At 44.5% G+C, this 27,760-nt stretch overlaps 1 protein-coding gene across 2 annotated transcripts in view; it reads right to left on the reverse strand.

Annotated features, from left to right (window-relative positions):
- The window catches only part of LOC146786159 (acetylcholine receptor subunit delta-like), a 146,628-nt gene that overhangs the window by 101,994 nt on the left and 16,874 nt on the right, over positions 1-27,760 (reverse strand). For both annotated transcript variants that reach the window (XM_085635683.1, XM_085635682.1), the window contains exon 2: positions 5,321-5,466. In XM_085635683.1, the coding sequence (XP_085491809.1) occupies positions 5,321-5,466 (146 nt within the window). The remainder of the gene's footprint in view (positions 1-5,320; positions 5,467-27,760) is intronic.

Raw genomic sequence — 27,760 nt, forward strand, 5'->3', positions numbered from 1 at the left:
TTGTATAAAAGAAGCCCTGGTCGCCATCTCCAGTGCAAGGCAGACCGGTAACTTGAAACAGCCGGTTCATCTTTGGCTAATGGGTTCATGTCTGCACTGAGAACAGCGCATTTGCTGTAATATGCACAGTCTCCTAGTCTGCACCTGGTATGCACACGTAAGGGTGAACAGAAGTGCAAAGTGGGACTGTGCACAGTATGTGTAATGCTCCCCCTGAGCTCCTTGCATACTAATGTCATGAACCCTTGAAAGTAGCTTGGCTACTGAAGTTGATGGATGAAAAGCAATCAGTGTAGGAAAAATGTAAGTAAAAGATTGCTTTGCATCCTTAAAGGTGTGATGGGCATGCCTTGTGAAGACTTGTACTATTTGGTCTTTGGCAAAGATCCTGTCATTAGTTTGAAATCTGTAAGCTCGCCACCTGCAGTCTAGCTTCTTATTCCAACACTGTGATTTTTACCATGGAAGAGATTCTAAAGGGGGGATTACAGACTCCAGACTGAATATTGATGCACCAAGATCTCACGGAAGATGTAGCCCTGATATGTGAAAGAAACAATTTGTCAAAAGACACAGCTGTGCACTTGCTATCAGGATAAAATATAGAAATCATTTGAGAAAATCCATGTTTTTGGTTTGCACTGTGCCTAAATTTTAAATTGCATACATTTTAATTAGTTAGATCATGGACTAAGGAAAGGAGTTATTCCACAATTAGTTTAAATTATCATATTTTTTCTTTAAAGAGATTACTTGTAAATTATTTTGACTTAATGTAATGGTTTTAATTAATGAAATTATTAAGATTGATTAATTGTTTGAATTGGTATTAAAGATACAGCTGTAAACTGTAATTTTAATACCATACAACAGACAGTTATACTTTAAAAGATGAATACTTTTTCATGTGACAACTCAAACAGTCATATATAGCATTATGATTTTATTAAGATGATTTATGTGATTAAGGCAACAGCACACCCTGCCACAGGAATATGACTCGTAACAACGCCAGTCATCACAATGCGTGCCATAACAATGAGGTCGTTACAACAAACGTGTTGTTACCACGAAAAGCCATTACTACGCAAGTCATTACATCGACTTGCAGTAGATGGCCTGCTGACATTAGAAATATATAATTTGCTATTCCAACTCCAGCCTACGTAACAGTAGGGAAGGTTTTGGAATAGTGAACAATACTATTTCTAATGTTAGCACGCCACCTACTGCAAGTCGATGTAATGACTTGCGTAGTAATGGCAGTGCGTGGTAACAACGCAGTCGATGTAACAACTGCATTGTAAGGGCATCGCGATGTGATGCCCGCATTGTAGTGGCTGTTTCCCCTGCCACAGAGGTAAACCAAGGGCCTCATTCCTAGGGTCATGGTTTTTGGGGTGGTTTTACCAGTGGATACCACCGGGTGTAGTGCTATCTATTTTCATTGTAAGGTCGACACCTCAAAATGTGGACTAATGCAGTGTTTTTGCATGTTGTCTCTCATTCTGAGCTGCAAAACTCTGAAAATGCAGAGTTTCCCGTAAAGTGCACAGGTTATACAAATCAAATTTGAAACTTAAAATTTTGATGAACGAAAACTCGCTCGCAAATCAAAATAGTTATTCAAGTGCCCATGAATTCAGATATTAATACCAGTGCTTAATTTGCAAAAAAAAAAAAAAAGAGATGTGCTGGGGCTCTCGTCAGGAGGCCATTGCAGCTTTTACCACACATTGCCCTTGCTATGCTGCCAATTATAGTAACAACACAACTACTAACCATCACACTCCTACAAGTGTGATAATTTGGATTATTCCAGCCCCCAAAGCTATGAGAAAGGCTTGGGCGGCAGATATTAGTCATTTTTCATGTTTATTGAACTGATAATTAACTGTTGTTGTGGTCACCTCCAAATTAGCTACACAGCACCACCTTGTGGCAGACTGTCACAAGCGCCGGTGTTGACAAGTAGGTGTCGGTGCCGAGCTCCGGAAACCACTGGCTCAAATTAAGAGCTGATTAATTCAAATAATATTCATGACCTTGCAACAGATCAGCAATCTGGATCCATGTAAATTCCAAGGAAGAAAGGTATTATGACTAAAACATCCATTATCTGACTCCAGCTACAAATCAGAAGAGGGATCGCATATACACCCTGACCTAAACAGTGATCTTCCTTACTGCCTTGGGAAGTTTTTCTTGAGTAATCTTAGTATTATGGCAGATCTAGTTTAGAAACCTTTTGCCTAATGAGCTACAAACAGGCATAGAGGTCTATATGTGAAACTTCTACAATAGGATTCTCCAGTGCAGGAAATTACCACCAAGATACAGCATGACAGTGGTAACTTCTTTGTTGGAAAAATGTATGTTGGAATTTGCTGTTTTATTGCTAGAGAAATTGAGAGAACAAGAGTAGAAGAGCAAGCAAGAAAGGATGGGGGATGTAATGTCTGTCAGAAACAAATGTTTAATACATTCAAAGCGAGATAGAAGTAGGAACAGGAAGCCACTGCAATGTGCCACTATCTACATTGGCTTCTCACAGTCACAGTCAAGACTCTGTAGGAAAGTAGCCTGTGTGCACCACTTCAATCATTATAAACACCTGGCCTGTACATACCCCCTGCATTTAAAACAGAGGTTCATGACACTTAGACTGGCGGAGTGGCACTTTTTGAAACATCTACCCCATTGGTGGTGCCCATCAGATGACCTTCTGTGCAGGGGTTGCGGGAAATCGGTTGAGTCTTTGGAGCAGGTTGTATGCCTCTGCCCAGCATTGCTGTCCTTGCGCAGATCAAAACGGAGGCCTGAGTGGAACGGATTGGGAGTCCGGTCTTGTAGGCAGGGTATTATCGCGGCATTGAACCCGGAGAACACAGCTTTAAACATTAGCCTTACACTCTTTATCCATCTTGCATATCGCAGGCTTAATCAGAAATCCCAGGCCCTGTGTCAAAACTATGAAACAAACACAGTTGGCCGTAACAATGGTACATCTTTGAAGCTGCTCTCCAGTAAAACCGGTGTACCCTGCCCCAGTCTTACAACATGGTACCAGAATCCATATTTAAAAAAAAAAAAAAAAAAAATGTTTCTTATTAAGACACATGTGCCCCCTTGACAACAGCAGAATCTTGTTAAAAGGCCCGTGTTTTTTTTTGAAGCTGTACGGCTGAGGAAAGGACGCGGCATCAACGACTTGTGATTGACTATTGACTGTTGTTACTCTGAATTTTACATTAAATGTGGGAGACCATAACACGGATCAGACTAAACTTGACTCAGGTAATATATTCAGCAAATTATGGCTGAATTGTTGGATTATACGTCTCCAAGTCTGCCAGGTGTTTAACACTCTCTGACTCCTTTTTAGCCCACGATCATGTTTCTTCCCTTTTGCGCTACGATGCTCTTTCTCAAGTTTGGTGGCCTACCTGTTGCTTTTAGAAGTAACCTTTATTTTTATTAACTGTATTTATTGATACTATGCCGCCCTGGGGTTGTATTTAAGTGAAGGTTATCCTGTCCTAGAAGAAAACTTTTATATTAATAATTTTATTGCCTCATTTTTATTTAGAATGATGGGAGGTGCTTAGTGAAAAATATGTTCTAATGTTTTTAAGTTTTGTCTTTTTTACGTGGATTGTAATGATTTAATTAATCAAACAATAAAGTACCAACATGTGAGTGTTCAGAGTGGTCAGCTTGGAATAGCAGCTCTTCCATTTATTCTCTTCAAGGTTCATTTTTAGTGGGCCTTCAACTATTAATGAACAGAATGTCTTCTTGGAAAACCACCAACACCAGTCTGAAATATTTTCATTACCACATAGCGTTGACAAAAGCTTACATGACTGATATGGGCACACCAGCTTCTATGTTTGGAATGTATGTGTTTGAGAAGAGGGGAGAACAGTCTTCTTTGTTTACATGAGTTTTTTCTCATAGCTGCTAAGTTGTCGAGTGTGAAACTTCCATTGTTTCAGCATGCCTATGAGTGATATTCCACAGCCAAATGTGTGGCACTTCGAGTGACACATTCTCATGAGTAAAACCAAGCAATGGAGTACATTTAAATATATAAATATCAAATATACACCCTTTTCAGCAATGAGATTTGTTTGTAGGCATTGAAATTGCGATAAAACTCCTCAGACAGTCACTTAACTTTGGGGCAATGCTTTGAATCGACACTTGCGTGTAAGAGAGATGGCAAACTATAGCTTCTCAAGGGTAAGTACTTATGGATTCACTGAAGAGGTGCAAACTCCTGGTGCCTAGTTATTTGAATCCTAGGAGCACGCACCTCAAACCAGTGCTTAATTTCCAACAGAACAGGCGTAGTGGCCCAAAGTTTTGGCCAGAAGCCTGTGGCGAGAGCTACAACAGTGAGACGAGGGAGAGAGGTGCTGAATACCAAAGCTGCTAGTCTTGATTCCACCTCATGAGTCTTTTGTAAAACATCAGATACTCTCTGCCCCTTTAATTCACTCTTGCAAGTTCTTTTTCATCCTTCGTTTTTCTGTTTGCCACTGTTTTTCTGACTTCTCTAGCTGCTCCTTTGTATTATTTTTTTCTCTCTTATTCTGAATGAAAGACTTTGCAGAAAAAGAAGAGCTAGTCCCCAAAAATGAGTGGTGGGGGGGTGCCACTCCCTCAAATTAAGCACTGTCTCAAACACAGCTAACAAGCATGGTTCTGCCTACATATACAGAGGAGCAATGGCGGCTCCTCCGCTATGGCAGAGGAGCATCGCCCTCCTGCTGAGAGCCAGCTGATGGAAATGGGAATAATAAAATTATTAATAAAACCATTTTATTATCATTTTATTTTTCTTTCCATCTAGAGCCAGCCAAGCTTGGGCAGGGCGGAGCAATGATGACAGCAGGGGAGGAGTATTGAGCACAGTAAGTGTGCATGAAGGTTTGGCTGGCAGTCTACGGCCGACCAAACCGTCATGTGCACTTACATCTCTCTCCACCCTCGAGCAGTGCCGCACAGTGGAGTAGAGGCACAGGCTCCTAGGACCTGAGTGAGAATCAAACCAGCCCGCACAGGCCAATCATGGTGCTGCTGTCATGCTGTATTACCAGCATGAGAGCAATGTCTTGATTGGAGTCTAGGATCCTGTGCAGTGTGCACCATCCTGTGGCGAGTCGGAGTCGGGACCGGAGCAGAAGAACCCCGACACGGCAGTCGGCAGAGGCAGGTAAGTGCTTTGTTTTTGTGTTATTTACCCCCACACTTAAACACCCCCCACCCCACCACTTTTTTATGAAGAGCAGCCACTACTGCAGGAGTGACTCACAAGAGAAATGAGGTTGGAGAGAGTGAGTTCAAGGGCGACCTCCACGGTGTCATCCTTGTTTTTCACTGGCCGAATCTCCTTGTTATAACCTTTATCAACCATGAGGTAATGGAGGAGGGTCTCTTCCTCGCTCCGACCAGAAAGACCTGCAACGTAAAACAACAGTTACATCGGTGGAGCTCTAGATGTGGTGGACAGTCACATAGAGACATCAAAAAAGGCAGGGAAAGCAGTTCAAGTACAACAAGAAATAGGTGTTTAATACTTTTCTGAAGGAAATCTCAGTAAATAACATAAACATTAGGAAAATACATTATTGCATTATTGACAATATGCAAACTAGACAGAAGGCACCAATAATACTAATTCAAATACTAATAATAAAGCTAATAATAATATTAATACTAATAAAAATAATTAATTTTGTGTTAGTCCTAGATCTGGTAATTTATGAATCCTATGTACAATTGTTTCACTGTCTTGCTGACTGGTCCAGCACACTTCTCACGTTTGGATAAACCATTCCAGCAATTAGCAAAATAATTTATATGAACAGGTGGCTAGATGTAAATAACATATATTAGAGTGTGACTGCATGATTCATTAATAAATTGAGATATGTCTGTAGACCCCTCAATAAGGAAAGTTTCATGTACATTTGCCCACTTGCCTTTTCCAGATAGGGATGGCAAAATAATCACTTTTATCCTTTCATCCTAATCGATACACAGACCTAGTAACTGCAACTTGTGCAGGGCACCAGTAAGGCATCTATAAAACCACCAATAGCTGTATCTTCCTTGATTGTCCACTCTTATCTTAGCTGTTATTGCAGTATGCCTTCATTAGCCTCTTTACCACCTACTGCTGACCCGCAAGAAGCCGGAAGTGACATTTCTAGACTTAGCACTTCAAATGGTATCTATGCCGCAGACCATTTCTCCATGGTGGTGCCATGATTAAGTCAAGGCAATAGGAGTCACTGGTACTCTATCCAGTGCCACCAAATACAGGGCTAAAAAGGTTTTGGGGCTATGTGCCATCCTGAGACTAGTTAGTTTTCCTGAAAAATAATTGGTTAAATATATTTAAACAATTTGGGCACTATTAGTTGTTTCCCTTTTCGAAATCACCAAAGATTTCCATAGTAACCAGGTGTCAATTTCACGTTGTGAGTCCACAGGCTCGATTTAAAATTTGCAAAAAACAGAGAACTTTAGGGTTGTTTAATATATAAAATACATTAAATCATAATTATTTTTTTTCCATTGTGTTTTGCGGGTCTTTTACAGTGAACTCAAACTTTTGAAAAAAGCTCTGGGTCTGTGTACTCATACCTGAATCTACTAACCCAGCATGCCAAGCAAAGAGGTCGGGACTTCCTCTACAGTTTGTGGGTTTGAAACAAAAGGGCATATGTACAAGGAAAGTGGAGAAGCGTGACGTTAAGTCAAGAAGGCTAACAAAGCGGTCCGTCACTCTAGAAACGCAGGGCTGCACCATATTTACAAGAATATGGTGCAGCCCTGCGTTTCTCCCTGCGCTGGCGCTAAATTTAGCGGCCTAGTGCCAACACACACACCCTTGAACTATACTGCAAGGGTGCCTGCGTTGAGGGGACTGATTGTTTATGTGCAGGAAGGATTCCCTTCCGGCATATAAAAATGTTTTAAATGGCATTATGTAACTTCAAAGTGTGCTGCTCAATGCAGCATACATAAAAGTCACAAAACGGCATTTTTTTAAATGATTGTTTATGTGGAGGAAGGGACACCGTCCTACACATAAGCAATCACTGGCGTTTTGCTGTTTCCATGTGTGCTGCACAACACAGCACACATGGAAACAGCAAAAACAACGAGATATTAAACATTTCTCCTTGTTGCTCCAGGGTAAGACCAGGTTTTCCCTGGTTTTAAATTTGGCGGTGCCCCATATTTACGCCACCCTTGTAAATATGGGGCAGCGTCAAAATCAAAGGGTGTTGCGGTCGAATGCCCACCGCAACACCCATTGCCTTCCCCTTTCATGCTAAGTATAGCGTGAAAGGGAGCCTTATTTACAAGGCAGCGCTAAGCCACGCTAAGTGGCTTAACGCTGTCTTGTAAATAAGGCAAAGCCCCTATTGCCGCCACCACAACGTGCAGAAAAGTTACGTTGTGGTGGCGATAGGGGCTTGTAAATATGCCCCAATGGGGCTTATATTTACAATCCCCTTGCGCCACTGGTACGTTACTAAAAGTGGCACACTTGCAGCACAAGGGGCTTGTATATAAGCCCCAAAGTCTGCTGGCTTTTTGCCATGAGCATTCTGAGGTTTTCATTAGCTGAAACTTCATATATCTTTCTATCACATCAAAAAGTGCCTGTTCCAAAGCAACCAGAGGCACATCCGCCATTTTGTGGCAAACAGGACGCCTTTGAAGTTCACAAAGACAATCAGTGCTCCTTCAAAAACATGAGCAGTGCCTGCCACATCTGACCTTATGCGCTTGGGGCAACAAAAGAGGCTTCTCCAGAGGTAGAAGTGGTTTGTACTGGGAAGAACATGCAATTGGAGAAGCACCTCAAGGATTCCATCACTTGGAAGTTTTCTAGACACCCCCCAGGAGAGCAAAATCTGAACATGTGGAGGATCATCTTCAAGCTCTGTGCTGGGAAGTTAAGCAGGAGGAGAGAAATCTATAGTCCTTTAGAGGTTCGATCATGACTTAACACCTCAAGCCAAAGCATGGAAAGGGAGTTTTGAAGTTTCAGGGCGAATAAGCAAAAACAAATTATAACCAACTGATGCACAGAAGTCAGAAACACTGCATAACAAACCACACATCACGATATTTGCCTTATATTGCATTGACTGAAAACAAAACTTGAGGAGCGGAGAGCTGAACCCTAGGATTGACAACAACAAGATGGAAGACAACCACGAATATTCCACCAACAAAAATATGTTTAAAGTGTATAAGTGGTTATTTGCCACCATAGTTGGACCACATTTTTATAAAACACACAAAACAACTCAAAATTAAAAAAAACCTTAATAAATAATGCATTCTTTTGAGTACCAGACTCACAACTGAATAAGAGGCATGTTTTTATTCATTCCTAGGTCCTGAAAGGCCAGCTGCTGCATAATGGGTGCTGGGCTTGCTCGAAGGCGAGGACACAGCCGACACTCACTGTGCATTGCCAAAGTTTGTGCCCAGCAGGGCTTGACCTCCTTGAGTGTTTGTGCACAAGGCAGGCCCTGCTCCCAACACCTTCTAAGTATGATCAAACCGCCTTGTTCAGTTGTGGTTGGCTCTCCCTATAGGGAGGATATAGTGCCTCCACACAGCCACATTCATGGTTGTCTCAGTAATAGTATCCATGCTAACGTGCTAAGCAATCTCACCTGTGGGAAAACATGATCTTGTAGTTCTTTAAGTCAATGTCTCTCTGCAACTGAATAGCACAATGATGTAATATCAAATATGAATGTTGTTTTTCTCATTCATCTACATTGCCTTCTAACCACAATATTCTTTGCTAAGTTTTATGAACTTAGTAGGTCAAGAACCCATTTCATTCGACATTTGCACATTTAATTTTTTATATACACACACACACATACAAACGCACACATGCACACACACACACACACACATTTATTTATTACCTACTGGCGATAGCGAGTAGGTAGTTATAGTTAGGACCAAAGTTTTTTGTTTTGCCAATAACTTTGTTGCCACTTGACAAATCTCCACGAATTCTTCACAAAACATCCCCTTTTTGGTTCAGCTGCTGTGTTGAAAGTTTGTATATATATATATATATATATTATCTACTGGCGGTCGCCAGTAGATAGTTATAGTTAGGATCGTGCTTCCATTGGAAATCTGAAAATTCTATTTTGAATAACTTTAGCGCCGGTTGACGAATCCTCGCGAAACTTTCAAAACTAATGGGGCGCTCCGCTCAGCTCCTACCCTGAAAGTCTCGGGGTGATTCTTCAAGCGGGGGCCGAGAAAAAAGGGGGGTCCCAAAACGCGTTTTCCCCATGCATTTTCCCATAGGACCTTTAGTCGAAGATACAGCCCGAACGGCTGAACAGAATTACTTGAAATTTGGCAAAGAGGTAGTCCTCAGGTCAAGGAAGTGCCTTTTGCATATATGGAGTCAATCTGTTTAGTATTTCCTGAGAAAATAGCATTTAAAAGCATATAAATATCTATAGCCGTGCACCGTGCGCGCACCCTAACGTGCACGAGCGTAATTCTGATTGGTTGTTACATGTCAGTCAACGTTCGAATCGGTCGAAATCAGGAAGTGTCGGGCGCCATTTTGTTTGTTTTTGGTGCAAGAGTGAAAAAGAGAGGTGGCGAACGTGAAAAGGGGGCAGAGTAGAGAGTTCCTGACCCCCTAGCCTTTGTCATGGGGTCCCTAAAGGACCCCGAAGGGTGAAAAAACATTTTAATTTTTAAAAAAATATATTCCAAGGTGCGCGCACGGTGCGCGCACGGTGCACGCAGCGCACCGTGCGTGCACCATGTGCGCACAGTGAAATAACTTTAAAAACAAAATAAAAATACATACATAACTTAGCATTTAAAAAAACGTACAAATTCATGCGCGACCGCAACTCTATCACAAGGATGATGTCATCAGTGATGTCATGAGTGATGCCACTGACCATGTCATGAGTGATGTAATATGTGATGTCATGAGCAGTGGATTGCGGGCGCGCGAGTTATAGTTTTCTGAACTAACTATAACGGTGGAATTTCATTGGTTTTTTTATGAGTGAAATGTCCACCTAACTATAACATGTGTGAAACCTATGGTTTTTTCAGTGAATATATATATATATATATATATATATTCACTGAAAAAACCATAGGTTTCACACACGTTATAGTTAGGAATTAGCATTTAAAAAACCTTGCAAATTCACTGAAAAAACCATAGCTTTCACACATGTTATAGTTAGCTGTACATTTCACTCGTAAAAAACCAATGAAATTCCACGTTATAGTTAGTGCAGGCAACTATAACTCACGCGACCGCAATCCTCTGTTAATGCTAATACTGTATCTTTAGCTATACATATATTACAAATATTTATTTTTCATAAAGACACATATGTCATCAGTGATGTAATATCTGACATCATCAGCAGAGGATTGCGGTCGCGTGAGTTATAGTTGCCTGCACTAACTATAACGTGGAATTTCATTGGTTTTTTACGAGTGAAATGTACAACTAACTATAACATGTGTGAAACCTATGGTTTTTTTCAGTGAATATATATATATTCACTGAAAAAACCATAGGTTTCACACATGTTATAGTTAGCGGAAATTTTACTGATAAAAAACCAATGAAATTCCCCCGTTATAGTTAGTGCAGGCAACTATAACTCACGCGACCGCAATCCTCTGCTGATGCTAATACTGTATTTAGACACTTATTTGCCCATGTCTTCTTCCATACATTTTTAGCTATACATATATTACAAATATTTTTTTTCATAAAGACACATATGTCATCAGCAGAAGATTGCGGTCGCGTGAGTTATAGTTGCCTGCACTAACTATAACGGGGGAATTTCATTGGTTTTTTATCAGTAAAATTTCCGCTAACTATAACATGTGTGAAACCTATGGTTTTTTCAGTGAATTTGCAAGGTTTTTTAAATGCTAATTCCTAACTATAACGTGTGTGAAACCTATGGTTTTTTCAGTGAATTTGTACGGTTTTTTAAATGCTAAGTTACTTTACGCCATTCGTGGCGTGCGCGCCCACTGAACGCAGTTCGTTCCGTGCGCGCACGGTGCGCTTCGCGCACCGTGTGCGCACAGTGAGCACGCGTGCCCACATTAAGAAAAATGTGCCATGCACAAATGGTGCCCTTCGGGCACCATGTGCACACGGGGTGGGGAGAGTGTGGATAATTTTTTTTTTTAATATTTTTTTTTTTTATATTTCAGATTTTCGTACCTCTTATAAGCCACGCACAAATGGTGTCCTTCGAACACCATTTGCACACGGGGTGGGGAGAGTGTGGATATTTTTTTTATTTTTTTATTTTTTTACCGTACGGTAAGCGTAATCGGTGAAATTAGCGAAAAAATAAAAATTCCGTTTTGGGCCTTGGGGGATCTTTGGGGACTCCCTCAACATTGCTATGTGTATGGGCGCTGTCTAAACAGCCCCTTTACATGTTTTTCTGCTTTGTATTTTCATCATCACTCTCAGTGCGAGAGAGAAAATGTCCTACTGGCGACCGCCAGTAGGTAATATATATATTACCTACTGGCGGTCGCCAGTAGGTAGTTATAGTTAGGACCCTGTTTCCATAGGAAAACCGCAACATTCTATTTTGAATAACTTTGGCGCCGGTCGACGAATCCTCGCGAAATTTTCAAAATAGGTGGGGCGCTACGCTCCGCTCCTTCCCTGAAAGTCTCGGGGGGATTCGTCAAGCGGGGGCTGAGAAAAAGGGGGGTCCCAAAACGCGTTTTTCCCATGCATTTTTCCATAGGACCTTTAGACACAGCTACAGCCCGAACGGCTGAACAGAGTTACTTGAAATTTGGCAGAGAGGTAGTCCTCAGGTCAAGGAAGTGCCTTTTGTAGGTTTGGTGTAAATCTGTTCAGTAGATTCTGAGAAAATAGCCTTTAAATCAATATATATATCTGAGCCAGCTTACGGTGCGCTTACGGTGCGCTTACCGTACGCGTACGGTTTCGTGCGCGAGCGCGATTCTGATTGGCTGTTAGATCTTAGTAAACATTCGAATCGTCCGAAACCAGGAAGCGGCGGCCGCCATTTTCTCTCTCGCACTCTTAAGCGGAGAGGAAAAACAAAGGCAAAAAACATGTAAAGGGACTGGTTAGACAGCTCTTTACCACCTAGCCTTGACTAATGGGTCCCCACAATTACCCCAAGGTCAAAAATTCGCGTACGGTAAAAAAAATAAAAAAAAAAAAAAAATATCCCCAATCTCCCCACCCCGTGTGCAAATGGTGCCCGCAGGGCACTATTAGTGCACGGCATATCTTTTCAGAAGAAATTGTAAAACATTACATTTCACAGCGAAGCGCATAATATGTCCTGCATGTGCGCACGGTGGGCGAAGCGCATCGCGCTTACATGGCACATCCATGGCACTAACTGCGTAAAGTGGGCGCGCGGTGCGCGAAGTGCACCGCTTGGTCACTGTGCGTGCACGGTGCGCGAAGCGTACCGTGCGCGCACGGAACGAACTGCGTTAAGTGGGCGCCACCCCGTGTGCAAATTTCTGTTGTAGAAAATGTAACAGCTTACCTTTCACAGCGAAGCGCATAATATGTCCTCCATGAAGCGCATCGTGCGTACATGGCCCATCCACGGCACTAACTGCGTAAAGTGGGCGCGCGGTGCGCGAAGCGCACCGTGCGCGCACGGAACGAACTGCGTTAAGTGGGCGCGCACGCCACGAATGGCGTAAAGTAACTTAGCATTTAAAAAACCGTACAAATTCACTGAAAAAACCATAGGTTTCACACACGTTATAGTTAGGAATTAGCATTTAAAAAACCTTGCAAATTCACTGAAAAAACCATAGGTTTCACACATGTTATAGTTAGCTGGACATTTTACTGATAAAAAACCAATGAAATTCCCCCGTTATAGTTAGTGCAGGCAACTATAACTCACGCAACCACAATCCTCTGCTGATGACATATGTGTCTTTATGAAAAAAAAATATTTGTAATATATGTATAGCTAAAATTTAATGGAAGAAGACATGGGCAAATAAGTGTCTAAATACAGTATTAGCATCAGCAGAGGATTGCGGTCGCGTGAGTTATAGTTGCCTGCACTAACTATAACGGGGGAATTTCATTGGTTTTTTATCAGTATGTAACGTCCTGGCTTTCTCGGGGTTGGGACAAACAGACGACGGACCAGAGAAATGGAGGTTTAAGGATGATTTAATAAACAGATAAACAACTACAGACAACAAAGAATACAGGTACTGGAATCACCAGTTAAAGTACGATACCCATTCACAGCTCGTCTAACCGTCCTCCGCATGCACACCGGACCCGGTATGCTCCAACGGAGGGCACAGTGCTAAGCAGTGGCCGTCAATGCCACTCGACCGCTGTGAAGGGTAGTTCCAAGCTTGTGGAATCTACGGGGGGCACGTGGGAGTTACCCGGCCGGGCTCTCTACCACCTGGGAACAGCCGCTCTACCAGTATCCCCCAGAGAACTGCCACAACACAAAGACGCTGGGAACACCTCCTAGTGTGCGTCTCTTGTATCCGGGTTTAAGTGATGATACCCAAGGTGGCGCAGAGAATGGAGGGAAGCAGCCGCTCCACCTATCCCAGTTCTCCTACGAGTGTCGATGGCTAAGACGCGGAAACACCTCCGGGATAGCGTCTTAGCTCTAAGCGTGTGTTTACCCAAGGAACGAGGGTTGGGAGCTTCGGCTCGCACCAACCTCGTTTTCTCGAAATTGTCAGGCCGTTGGGAGCTTCGGCTCTACCAACGGGACTTGTGCCCAATGACGTTGAATACGGCTCTCAGAACGGGACAGGACAAGGGCAGGAAGCACACGCCAGCACCTCTCCTCCGCTCCTTAGAATGTTCCTTCCGCCGCTCAACTCACCAACGGGTCCGTGTACCTCAACCAGGTACTCCGGCAAAGATCAGAATATCCGACGCCGAGTCCCAGTGATCTTCTCCTTAAGTAGTACTCTCGGCGTTGTATAACCATGACTCTTGAGTTGCATAACATGAAAACTAGGCGTTCCCCTTGGTGTTATGCAACCAGAACTCTTGAGTTGCATAACATGAAAACTAGGCGTTACCCTTGGTGTTATGTAACCAGAACTCTTGAGTTGCATAACATGAAAACTAGGTGTTTCCCTTGGTGTTATGTAACCAGAACTCTTGAGTGGCATAAGGCAATTGTTGCCGGAGGGCATTCTGGGAGTTGTAGTCCGCTCTCCTCCATGCGCACCAGGTTCACGGAAGTGGCATTGTGGGAGGGAATCCATGTGCGGGAGGGGATTCCTGACAGTACATCCCCCTCCCATCAGCGCCCCCCCATCAGGACCAGCACAGGAAGGATATCGACGATGGAACGACGATACCAGACGAGGAGCGTGAACCCCCGCCGCAGGTTCCCATGACTGCTCCTCGGGTCCGTACCCCTTCCATGCCACCAGATACCATAGTTTGCCCCTGCGCCACTTGGAATCCAAGATACCAGCCACCTCGTACTCCACCTCCGAATCCACAGTCACCGACACCGGCGTACGAGGCCTCACCGCGTTCGCGGGTTTCAAGAGAGAAACGTGGAACACGGGATGGATCCGCAGGGACTGGGGCAGGCACACTTTCACATTCACCGGGCTGATGCATCGAAGGATCCTATATGGGCCCATGAAGCGGGGATGGAACACGCTACTTTTCTTGAATCTCATGTGCCGAGTAGAGACCCAGACGTAATCTCCAGGTTTGTAGACCGGTCCAGGCCTTCTCCTCCTATCAGAAAAGGCTTTATACGTGGCCTTAGCCCCCCCCAGGGCAACTCGAGAACTCATCAAGGCCTCCTTGATGCGGGCCACCCTCTTGGCTGTTGTCGGCAATCTGTCTTCCCTGACCGGGTGCAGAAACGGCAAGAACCGGGGATGATGGCCGTAGTTACTATAAAAAGGGGAGGCCTTGGTGGAACAATGTGTGGCGTTGTTGTACGCGATTTCCGAGATCCAAAGTAGGTCCACCCACTCATCCTTCCCTTGCTCTACAAAACAACGTAGATATTGTTTGAGCGACTGGTTCAGGCGCTCCGTCTGGCCGTCCGTCTGCGGGTGATAACTCGTGGACATGGCAGACTTGACGTGTAACGCCGAACACCAAGTTTTCCAGAAGTGCGACGTGAACTGAGACCCCCTGTCCGACACGATCACGTTGGGTAGGCCATGTAGTCTCACTACATTCTTCAATAACAACGACGCCAGCTCTCCTGCCGAAGGTACCTGTTTGCAAGCGAGGAAGTGCCCCATCTTCGTGAGATAGTCCACCACCACCAGTATGGCCGTCTTTCCTTGATCCTTTGGTAGCCCGACAATGAAGTCTAAGGATATGTTTTCCCAGGGTTTGGTCGGTGTAGGAAGGGGTTGGAGGAGTCCTTGCGATCTTCTGTGGTTCGATTTCATGGATGCGCAAACGGTACATGATGAACACCAATTCCGGACGTCTGTTCTCATGGCAGGCCACCAGAACTGCCGTCCTAGGCTCGCTACCGTCTTTTCGACACCCAGATGGCCGGCACAGGGAGACACGTGGCACCAGGTGAAGGCCTGTTTTCAAAGCCTAGGCGTGGGTAACAACATACATCGTCCTTTCACCGGAATCCCGTCCTTCATCTGCCACTCCTTGTGACTGCGAAGCCACCTCCGCCACATGAAGGTATGGGTCCCCTTCTGGACCCCCCTGAGGAACGTGTGTGGTTGAATCACCCCTATCACAACTCCTGGAGGGATGATGGAATGTTCGGCAACCGGCTGCGGATCCCTGGCATTCGATTGCCTCGAAAGCGCATCCGCTTTCCTGTTCTCCGTACCGGGTCGGTATGTGATGTGGAAATTGAAACCGGAGAAAAAGATCATCCACCTCATTTGACGGGGAGACAAATGCCGGGCCGCCGTCAGAAACTGGAGGTTTCTGTGGTCCGTATACACTGTAACCACGTGTCTGGCCCCCATTAACAAATGCCTCCACTCAGCAAATGCGTCCTTTATTGCGAGTAGTTCCTTCTCCGCAATATGCTAATTGCGTTCCGCGTCGTTCAATTTACGAGACATGTACGCCACAGGATGGAGCAAACCCGACATCTCATTCCTCTGAGATAGAATGGCACCCAGCGCCACATCAGAGGCGTCCACTTCTACCACATAGGGTAATTCCGGATTCAAGTGAGCTAGCACCGGGGCGGTGCTGAAGGCCTTCTTGAGGGCCACAAATGCTTTTTGTGCTTCCGGTCCCCACACGAACTCCTGAGACTTCCTTAGTAGTTGCGTGATCGGGGCAACCAAGCCTGAAAACCCCTCAATAAAACGCCTATAAAAGTTGGCGAAGCCTATGAAGCTCTGGACTTCCTTTACTCCTCGGGGCACCGGCCACTCCTCCACTGCTCTGATCTTGCGTTCCGCCATCTCCTGTCCGTTGGGGCTCAGCATCACCCCAAGGAATTCCACTGATGTGACGTGGAAGTCAGATTTGCTGAGTTTGCAGTATAGCATGTTTTCCCTCAGTTTTTTGAGAACTGCGGATACGTGCTGTACGTGTTCTTCCTCTGAGTTGGAGTAGATGAGTATGTCGTCTATGTAAAGGACCACGTAGATATCCAATACCTCCCGGAACACCTCATTGAGGAAGTATTGGAAGGCGGCAGGGGCATTGCATAGTCCGAACGGCATGACGAGGTACTCAAAGAGCCCGAACCTGGTCTTAAAGGCGGTTTTCCATTCGTCGCCGTCCCTCATGCGCACAAGATGGTATGCCCCCTTGAGATCAAGCTTTGTGTATATTTGGGCCTTTTTTACCTGTTCCAGGAGAACGCTTATGAGAGGCAGGGGGTACCGGTTTTTTATGGTTATCGCGTTCAAGGCCCTAAAGTCCACGCAGGCCCTCAATTCGCCATTTGCTTTCGGAATGAAAAAGAGAGGCGATGCGGCAGGGGATTTCGACGGCCTGATGAACCCCAGCCCTAGTAACTTATCCAAATATCCCCGTAGATGTACGTTTTCGGGTTCTGTGAGCGCATACAGTCTGCCGCTGGGAACGCTAGCCCCCGGAACCAGGTCGATTTGGCAGTCGAACGGTCTATGTGGAGGGAGCACCTCCGCTCGGATTTCATCGAAGACGTCCCCGAAACTGTGATACACTCTGGGCAGCTTTACGTCCTTTTCTGCTGCCGTGGCGACCGTGTGACCTTCGCCTACCTCACCTTCGTGGGGGTCCTGCCGCATGCCGCACCATTGTTCACAAAACGGGGAAGTCATCTCAATGTGATGCGTAGGCCAATCCACCGTTGGGTTATGTTTTTGGAGCCAGGGTAGACCCAATATGACCCCGTACTGCGGGGCTCTGATTATGCTAAAATCGATACGTTCGTTATGCAGTTTTCCGAACCTCACCGGTATTTCTCCTGTGTGCTGTCCGATAGGTCCGGTCACCAGACTTCTCCCATCCACTGCATACACCTCCTCTGGTATCTGTTTGGGAAGGAGAGTGAGACCCAGTCTCCGTGCTTCATTGTAGTCCATGAACATGCCCGTGGCTCCTGAATCAATCATGGCTACCACAGGTATCCACTGGTCCTGCACTCCTACGTGTAAGGTAATAAACAAATGTCTTCGCCCTTTTTGATTCGGGCTCAACATGGAAGGGATGTGGGTGTGACTCCAAGATGCCCCTTCCCTAGACCCGGAGTCCCTCAGTTTTCCGCCGGTGCTTCCACCACTGCTGTCACCGTTTTGTTCGCTCGGTATCGTGAGGTTTTTGGCTTGGCTGGACACTCGCGTACATAGTGCCCCTTTTTCCCGCAGTAAAGGCAAAGGCCTTGCTTGCGGCGTGATTCTTTTTCAGTGGCTGTAAGGCTCGCCCTTATAGCTCCTATGTCCATGGGTTCCGTCCTGGTGGAGGAGTTGCTCTCAGGGCCACCCATCGAAACATACGATGGCAGCGCTTTCCCTTTCCTCTTGTGATCGCCCTTTCTTTCGTTCAATCTATGGTCCAGCCGTAGCACCAGGTTGATCAAGCCTTCACATGTCTTGGGTTGGAGGTCGATTTGTGCTACCACATCTTTGAGCTCTTCGCTCAAGCCCTGGTGAAACAGCGCGGTTTGTTTGGCTATGGGCCACTTGGTTTCGGCCACTAACCTTCGAAAAGCATTAAGGTACTGCACCAGATCATTGTTGCCTTGCCTCAGCTCCAACATCTCTCGGTCGGCACTATACGAGTCCGCCCTTCGATCAAACACCTTCAAGAATTCCTCGCGGAAGGCTCCCCAATCACATAGGATAGGGTCGTCCCTGCTCACCAGTGGGACTGCCCATTGCGCCGCGTTCCCAGCAAGATACGAGATCAGAAAGGCCACTCTGGCTTGGCTGGTAGGAAAGGCCTTTGGTTTGCAGGACAGATGCAGTGCTACTTGAGTGAGGAATACCTGCACTGTGTTGGGGTCTCCGCTGTACCTCTCTGGTGTCGCCAAAGGAATGGCTACGGGCATCTCTACCACAACCGCAGGAGCCGTGGCCGTGTGAGAGGCACCCGCCTGTAGCGGATCGTTCTGCAGAGCGTCCATTCTAGCCTTAACGTCTGCTGTTTCCTGTCTGGAAGCGGTGAGCTCGATTTGCATCGCGGCTAAGACGGCCAACACATCCTCAATCGTGGCCATGTCGTTCGCCCAACCAGGAGATAGTTATGGAAGAGGTCGGATATTATGTAACGTCCTGGCTTTCTGGGGGTTGGGACAAACAGACAACGGACCAGAGAAATGGAGGTTTAAGGATGATTTAATAAACAGATAAACAACTACAGACAACAAAGAATACCGGTACTGGAATCACCAGTTAAAGTACGATACCCATTCACAGCTCGTCTAACCGTCCTCCGCATGCACACCGGACCCAGTATGCTCCAACGGAGGGCACAGTGCTAAGCAGTGGCCGACAATGCCACTCGACCGCTGTGAAGGGTAGTTCCAAGGTTGTGGAATCTACGGGGGGCACGTGGGAGTCACCCGGCCGGGCTCTCTACCACCTGGGAACAGCCGCTCTACCAGTATCCCCCAGAGAACTGCCACAACACAAAGACGCTGGGAACACCTCCTAGTGTGCGTCTCTTGTATCCGGGTTTAAGTGATGATACCCAAGGTGGCGCAGAGAATGGAAGGGAGCAGCCGCTCTACCTATCCCAGTTCTCCTACGAGTGTCGATGGCTAAGACGCGGAAACACCTCCGGGATAGCGTCTTAGCTCTAAGCGTGTGTTTACCCAAGGAACGAGGGTTGGGAGCTTCGGCTCGCACCAACCTCGTTTTCTCGAAATTGTCAGGCCGTTGGGAGCTTCGGCTCTACCAACGGGACTTGTGCCCAATGACGTTGAATACGGCTCTCAGAACGGGACAGGACACGGGCAGGAAGCACACGCCAGCACCTCTCCTCCGCTCCTTAGAATGTTCCTTCCGCCGCTAAACTCACCAACGGGTCCGTGTACCTCAACCAGGTACTCCGGCAAAGATCAGAATATCCGACGCCGAGTCCCAGTGATCTTCTCCTTAAGTAGTACTCTCGGCGTTGTATAACCATGACTCTTGAGTTGCATAACATGAAAACTAGGCGTTCCCCTTGGTGTTATGCAACCAGAACTCTTGAGTTGCATAACATGAAAACTAGGCGTTACCCTTGGTGTTATGTAACCAGAACTCTTGAGTTGCATAACATGAAAACTAGGCGTTTCCCTTGGTGTTATGTAACCAGAACTCTTGAGTGGCATAAGGCAATTGTTGCCGGAGGGCATTCTGGGAGTTGTAGTCCGCTCTCCTCCATGCGCACCAGGTTCACGGAAGTGGCATTGTGGGAGGGAATCCATGTGCGGGAGGGGATTCCTGACACAGTAAAATGTCCAGCTAACTATAACATGTGTGAAACCTATGGTTTTTTCAGTGAATATATATATATATATATGGAAACAAGCATATGAATTTAAGAATATGTTGGTGCATTTGAAGTACTCTGATGAGTATCTTAGTATAATATACTGAAGCACTAGCACACTTTAAGCACTTGCACCTTGTGAGGGAGGGGGAAAAAGTATTTACACATGATATATCTTAGTACTGTATATACATGAATTTTAATATATAGAAGCACTAGCACTTTATTAATCTGAGTACTGTAGAATCATGAAAAGATGAAGAAAGTGAGTTAAAATGCTAAGCACGTGCACTGTTCGGAGAATGATCTCTGATATGAATTGTTGGCTATTACTACTAAAGGAAGCTATAAAAATAAGCACATGTTAACTAAAAGGCATTCACGTAATTTTAGTAGATTTGCCAAGCGAATCACTGACAAATGTGACAATAATTACGAATTGAGTTGTCTATATTTGCACTTGCAAAGGAAAATGATAAAACTTGCAAAAAGAGTAAAAATATATACCAAAGGTTGGTGTAAAAAACATGCTAAAAGATGGCGCCTGAATAATGAAATGAACTGACAAGAGTTGATTGTGCTAGTTTTTGTCCTTTGTTGCTGTTTATGACAGAGTATTTTAAAAATGTATGGAAAATGGTGCTCCGTATTGTGAACAAGACAGCAGGCAGCAGTCGAAACGCGTAGATGATGCTGTTACACTAAATAAAAGTCAAATAAAATTAGCCTGATGGAGTGATGGATACTTGCTGCGCGAGCGGTGGTTTATATATATATATATATATATATATATATATATATATATATATGGAAAATAGGACCTAACTATAACTGTCTACTGGCGACCGCCAGTAGATTATATATATATATATATATCACCAACGATTTGGTGAGTGGTATACTTTCAAGGCTAGTCCAGCCTTGCCGCATGCAACAGCTGGATAGTGCGCCTTCCGTTAGTGGACTGCTTTGTTGGATTATATATATATATATTATCTACTGGCGGTCGCCAGTAGATAGTTATAGTTAGAACCTATTTTCCATAGGAAATCTGCAACATTCTATTGGGAATATCTTTGGCGCCGATTGACGAATCTTCGCGAAATTCTCCAAACCTTTGGCCAGCTCCGCTCCGCTCCTACCCTGAAAGTTTCATGGTGAATCGTCAAGCAGGGGCCGAGAAAAAAGGGGGGTCCCAGAACACGTTTTCCCCATGCAATTTCCCATAGGATCTGTTGTCGCAGCTACAGCCCGAACCGCTGAACGGAATGACACCAAATTTGGCAAATAGGTAGTCCTCAGTTCGGACTCGTGCCTTTTGCATATATGGTGTGAATCTGTTCAGTAGTTCCTGAGAAAATTAAGGTAAAAAAGTTAGTGATATCTATGGCCGCGGAGGATCCGCGGACCCTACCCGCACCGTAAGCGCACCCTCCCCGAACTGAGCGCGCACCCTCCCAATCACGCGCTGAATGCTAATTGGCTGTCGAGCGTCTCTCTACATTCTAAACCAGGAACTGTTGGTGGCCATTTTCTGCCTCGGTAGAAGCGAGGCAGAAGAAGCAAAGGGAATAAGTGTGTAAAAGGGGGCAGAGTGGAAATACTCTGACCCCCTAGAGGTGCTTAGGGGGTCCCAGAAGGCCCCCCGGGGCCCCCCTTTTTTTCATTAAAACGGTGAAATGCGCGCATGGTGCGCACATCCTAACGCGTTGGATGTACGGTTTCTCTTGCGGTGGGTGCTTCAAACCCCTATGCACTATGCTTGCAGTCTTCTAACCACCTAGACACTTGTCTTTCACACTTTCAATTTCCTAGTCAGTATCCATACAGTCCAGCACTTGTGACTGCCTTTGCACTCCTCTAGTGACCCATTCAGTACCAAGTACTAATCCATTCCCTGTGCGAAAAGCCTAGCACTTATAAATTCACCTAGGCACTCTCCTTGCTGTACTCTAATCATTCAGTCAGTACCAAAGTAGTCATGCAGTGAGCCAGGCCTTAGCACATGGACTGCTTTAAATGCCTATGCAGTATGGATGTAGTCCTCTAATCACCTACACAGTTGTCTTTCACACCTTCAATTCCCCAGTCCGTATTCATACACTTCTAGCAAACACCCTGTTACTCACCCAGTGTGTCTCCTTATAGTACTGTAATCATTCAGTCAGTTAGCATGTAGTCTTTTAGTGAGGCAGGCTTTAGGGCATGAACTGCTTCAAAGTAGTATGCACTATGCATGTAGTGTTTTAACGATCGTCACACTTGTGGTTCAGGGCTATAGTTTCTTAGTCAGTTTTTATATAAAATGTGTTTGTACAGTAATGGAATAGTATAAATTCGAAAGTTATTTATATACATTTATTTGTGATTCTTTTTCACAGATACAGAACAGGAGTGTTTCTCATCTGTTTGCACTCTTCTCGTGGAAGATTGTTTGGATGAAGTGTCCTTAGGTGTTTCATCCTACTTGCTGTGCTGCACGAGTATTTTTTGTGAGGATCCCCTCGTAACAGAACTCTTTGGAAAATCTTGCGAATGAAGAAGGTGGCATTGGTCTTTGTTTGCCCCTTGGAAAAAGTTAAAATTTCTTCACCACTGAAGAAAAACGTTGTGGGCGTGGTGCCTTCTGCAAAAAAGATTCCTCAGATTCGGTAAATATTTTAAAGCGGCAACATTTACAGTTTTTGTAAGTTAAACTTATAACATTTTGTTAGCTGTATACATTTTATATATCTGTGATTTGTTTCTTGTGGTATTTTGTTGAGAATACCATGTTGTTTTTTTTTTTAACAATCTTTCTGATTTTCCAGGTCTGTCGTCGACATCCGTGGTTCCCACAGGAGTGTTCCGCCTTGTTGTTTTGTATTATTGTTGTTACATTTTGTTTATTAGTTTACTGTTTATATTTATGTTAATAAAAAAATAAAGTTTGAAAATAGTTTATCGTTTATATATATATATATATATTCACTGAAATAACCAAAGGTTTCAGGGGTGTTATAGTTAGGAATTGGCATTTAAAAAACCTTAGAAATTCACTGAAAAAAACATATGTTTCAGGGGCGTTATAGTTAGCTGGACCTTTCCCTCGTACAAAACCCTAGAAATTCCACTGTTATAGTTAGTTCAGCTAACTATAACTCGCGCCCCCGCAATGCACTGCTGATGACGTTACATATTACATCACTCATGACATGGTCAGTGACATCACTGATGACATCACTGATGACATCTCAAATGACATCACTGATGACATCATCCAGTGAATTTGTGTTGTTCTGAAAAGTTTAAATATGTTTTATATATTTATAGTGAAAGGCCTATGGAAGAATGAGTGGGTGTATAAGTGTGTGAATGGGTGATTTTCTAGGTGCATAACTGACTCTATAAGTGAGTCATTAAATGGATCTTACTGCAGACTAGTGACTAAACTGTGTGAATGTCTGTATGTGTCTGTGTGTTGGTGTGTAAGTGACTGCATGGTTTTGTGAATAGCTATGAGAGTGTCTATATGGGTTATTGATTGATTGTCTGAGTATCTGTATGGGTGCCTGAGTGTTTGTGTGGGTACGGTGTGTGTGACTCTGTGCATAGATGTGTGAGTGGGTGATTCAGTGGGTGCATGGTTTTAAGAGTGCATGTGTGATGGACTGTATGGTTGGGTGACTGTATGTAAGGGTGTGTTAGTGATTTAATGTATATTCTCAGTTGTACATGTGTCAGTAACTACATATGTGAAACGCAGTGTATATGTGAGTATATAGCTATTTATATGTGAGAGTGTGTGATTTTGGGAGTGGCTGTATGGATGAGTGTGTGCTTGTATCAGTAATTGTATAAGAGCATCAGAATTTGTTAGTATTTTTATGAGTAAGTGAACTTGAGTGTGTTTAACTGTATAGGTGAGTAAATTGGACTGTAATTAATTATTTGCACGACTGACTAGGTGTGTCAGTACCTCAATGGATGATTGGCGGTGTGTGAGTGTCTATATAGGTGTATAAATGCATATGATTGTCCTGTACTGAGTGACTGTAAGTATGAGTGACTGTACAGGTGAGTGAGTGGAGTTGTAGGTAGACCTAAGAGTCAATGAGTGGGTTTGTAGTTATTGGTATTGGAGTATCTATGGTTTTCAAAATAGCCGTCTGAAATTTTGAGTCGGTGTATCAAAGGTTATATTAGGGTGTGAGAGGATGCACTAATTTATCACATGGATGATGTCATCAGTGATGTCATCAGTGATGCCATTTGAGATGTCATCAGTGATGTCACTGACCATGTCATGAGTGATGTAATATGTGACTTCATCAGCAGTGCATTGCGGGGGCGCGAGTTATAGTTAGCTGAACTAACTATAATAGGGAAATTTCTAGGGTTTTGTACGAGGGAAATGTCCAGCTAACTATAACGTCCCTGAAACCTATGGTTTTTTCAGTGAATTTCTAAGGTTTTTTAAATTGTAATTCCTAACTATAACACCCCTGAAACCTTTGGTTTTTTCAGTGAATAGATAGATAAATAGATAGATAGATAGATAGATAGATAGATAGACAGACAGATAGATAGACAGATAGATAGATAGATAGATAGATAGATAGATAGATAGATAGATAGATAGATAGATAGATATCAATCCTATAGGCTGCAATGGGATTTATATTTCTATGGACAGGATATCTTTCACTGATGTGATGGAGAACTCATTTGCCAACTTCTAAATCAACCCCTATATCTTTCACCTCAAGGACGAAGGATACACTGCATTTCTCCACGAGATGATCGTGTCAACTGTTCATTAGCTAAGTGTTGCTGAAAGTAACAAATATCTCTTACATATTTGCACTCCATAGAGTTGTTTTGAAGAAAAATGTATATGAACCGCTCATATGTTCATGCATTCTGGAATTACATGCTCCAATTGGCCGTTCTGAGTGAGAGCTCTGCTCAGTTGATCTGATCACTAATGATGTCTGAAATCAAGATATACTTATGTCACTTACATATAACTGACTTATTCAAGTGCATTTTTCAGTGAATTTCTAATAGTTTTTGTAATATATATATAGGAAAGGGTGGTCTTATGGGTCCGTTATATCAATGGCCTCTTCTTTATTTGGGAAGGAGAGGAGAATGATTTTAAAGATTTCTTAGCATCATTAAACAATACCTACCTAAACCTACAATTTGCCCATACATACAGCAAGAGTTCGATTGACTATCTAGATACACTTATTTACATTGAAGATGAAAAAATGTTCAGCACTTTATTCCGAAAGACCACGGCATGTAACAGCATTCTGTCATATTTATTATAATACAACGAGGGCACCCAAGTTAGGTCGGCCAGGGACCCTGGGAATCAATTATTTTAAACAATGGTCCCTAGAAAGTTCACGATAGGAAAACAACGGAATGAATATAGACTCAGTCAGTACTATATTAAGCGGACTTGTCCAGCCGGACAGAGGTCAAATATTTACTTATAAGCAGATAAACAATCGTTTTAAACACTGATACATAAAGTGGGACACAAGCCTGTGTCCTATTTGACCAACCCAGAACAATACAAAACAAAACAACAGGGGGCTCAGGCAAAGCTCATGGTTTGTTGTAAAGAAACATTTTCTAAGAAACAAATCGCATTGAGCACCTTTACAATTTTAAAATAAATTATTTAGGACATATAAGGTGTTTTTAAAGTTTTGACGGCGTTTCGATCCATTAGGGGAATACAAGGATCATCATCAGGACAACGAGTAATATGCCTGTATAGTAGAGCCTGGCTAACCGGTATGCAGGAGAAAAGGGGAATAGTCCGGCGATGAATAGGTGCAGCGCCAATTAACAGCTGCGGCGAAGGATGGAGGTTGGATCAGAGGCATAGAGTAGAGAGCCGCGTGTGCGTATTCAAGGGCACAATGGCCGATAGGGTATTGTAACAGGCTGAATATGTACGGCCCCAGGGTGGGCTCCCGGGGGCTCTGATGGCTCAGTGAGGGTGGCCGTACTTCACCCTCCCCATACATATGTTTGCACTGGGGTAGGCTTCCTCAGGCCTCTGATGGTTCTGGGGAGCACATGTTCCTTCCCTCTCTATAAACAATGTTTTTGGCCCTGGGCCCCTGGTGGCTCAGGTGGGGGGACACACAGCCCCCTACCCATTATGAATTCAACCTCAAGGGTCTGATTAGGAGTTTAGTGGTGCGATGCCGGTTTTGCCCCGCAACCACACTGCCAAACCGGTGGTCAGGCTGGCCGTCAGATTACTAGTTAATCTCATGTCTGGAGGGCATTTTTTTACATTCCCTCGGCGGTGCCCTGAAAATGGATATCAGGAATCACCTACGGTACAATTTACATTTTGAACTATTCAAGGTGAGACAGCGGTCCTCCCATTAGCGCAATTGTCTTTCATACTGTGGGGCTCTACTCATCGGCTAACTTATTTCTCAGTACTACTCACAGATCGTTCTTCCATTATACTTCAATCTGGTACTACACTCGGTCACCTTTTACCCATCATTTTGATCTTTTATTCCACCGGATATGGGGTTGTCTTCGGTGGTGGTATTCTTTGGATCTATTTCTTTCAGTCTTGCCCTTAACATGGGTTTCAGCACAATCTGATTTCTCTTCCCTCATCACCTATGGTTTGGTGCAGATTGCAATGTAATTTGCATACTTACGTATGGAGTCAAATAGACTTTGGGGCACATGCATCAACCAAACCAAAAGCGATTCCTTAATAGCGAGAAATAAGGAATCATTATTAAGGAATCGCTATTGAGCATGCATCAACAGATTCGGTAAATTTTAGCGATTCCTTAAAAATCGCTATATTTACCGAATAATCAATTGCGGGGCATGCAAACTCCGATTAGCTATTTGCGAGTTCGGTAATACCGAATTAGCAATTAGCGAATTCGGTATTAGCGAAATCGCAATTGACCGCGTCGCTCCGGGAACGTGCAGATGACATCACCAACCAGGAAATACTGCAGCCCCACCCTCATTGCCTCGACAGAGGAGCAAACAGGAGCTGTGAGTGAAGCCTGCCTGTGCAGAGTGAAGCCACACCGACTGCAAAACCCAAAACCTATTCAACATGGAGAAGGAAGTACCATCCAGCGCTGAGTCAGCACGCAAGCGCAAGCGCAAGTTCTCTGGCAGGGAGCTGGAGTACCTTATAGAGGGAGTCAGCAGCAAGCACGATCGCCTTTTCGGTAAGCTGTCCCTCAATGTGCCTGAGCAGGAGAAGCGGCGCATATGGCTGCGCATCCGGGAGAGGGTGAATGCAGTTGGTGTAACGCCCCGCAGCATCGACGACCTCAAGAACAGGTGGTACGACCTGCGGAAGCGTGCCAAGGAGAGGATTGCGGAGAGGCTCCAGGAGGCGAGCAGGACCGGAGGCGGACCTTCAACAGTACAATCCAACACTGCCCTGGAGGACCTGGTGGAAGGGACGATCGAGCGGGAAGCCGTCGTGGGAGTGACCCAGATGGACACGTCCGGCGCAGCCACAAGTGCCCAAGGTAAGATGCATGCCTGTGCCCATACCCAGCATAGCGTAAATCCATTCCCATGCCCCCAGCAGGACCTGAGTGTGTATGCAGCTTTGGGCCACACAGTTTTACTCTTAACACTAGTGCATCATGGGAGTTGTAGTCTAGTCAGCCCAGTGTGCATGTACAGGCGTAAATACAATTACGGATCACCACATCAGTTGAACAGGGA

Source organism: Triturus cristatus, chromosome 11, assembly GCF_964204655.1.
Source record: "Triturus cristatus chromosome 11, aTriCri1.1, whole genome shotgun sequence".
Classification (NCBI taxonomy): Eukaryota; Metazoa; Chordata; class Amphibia; order Caudata; family Salamandridae; genus Triturus; species Triturus cristatus.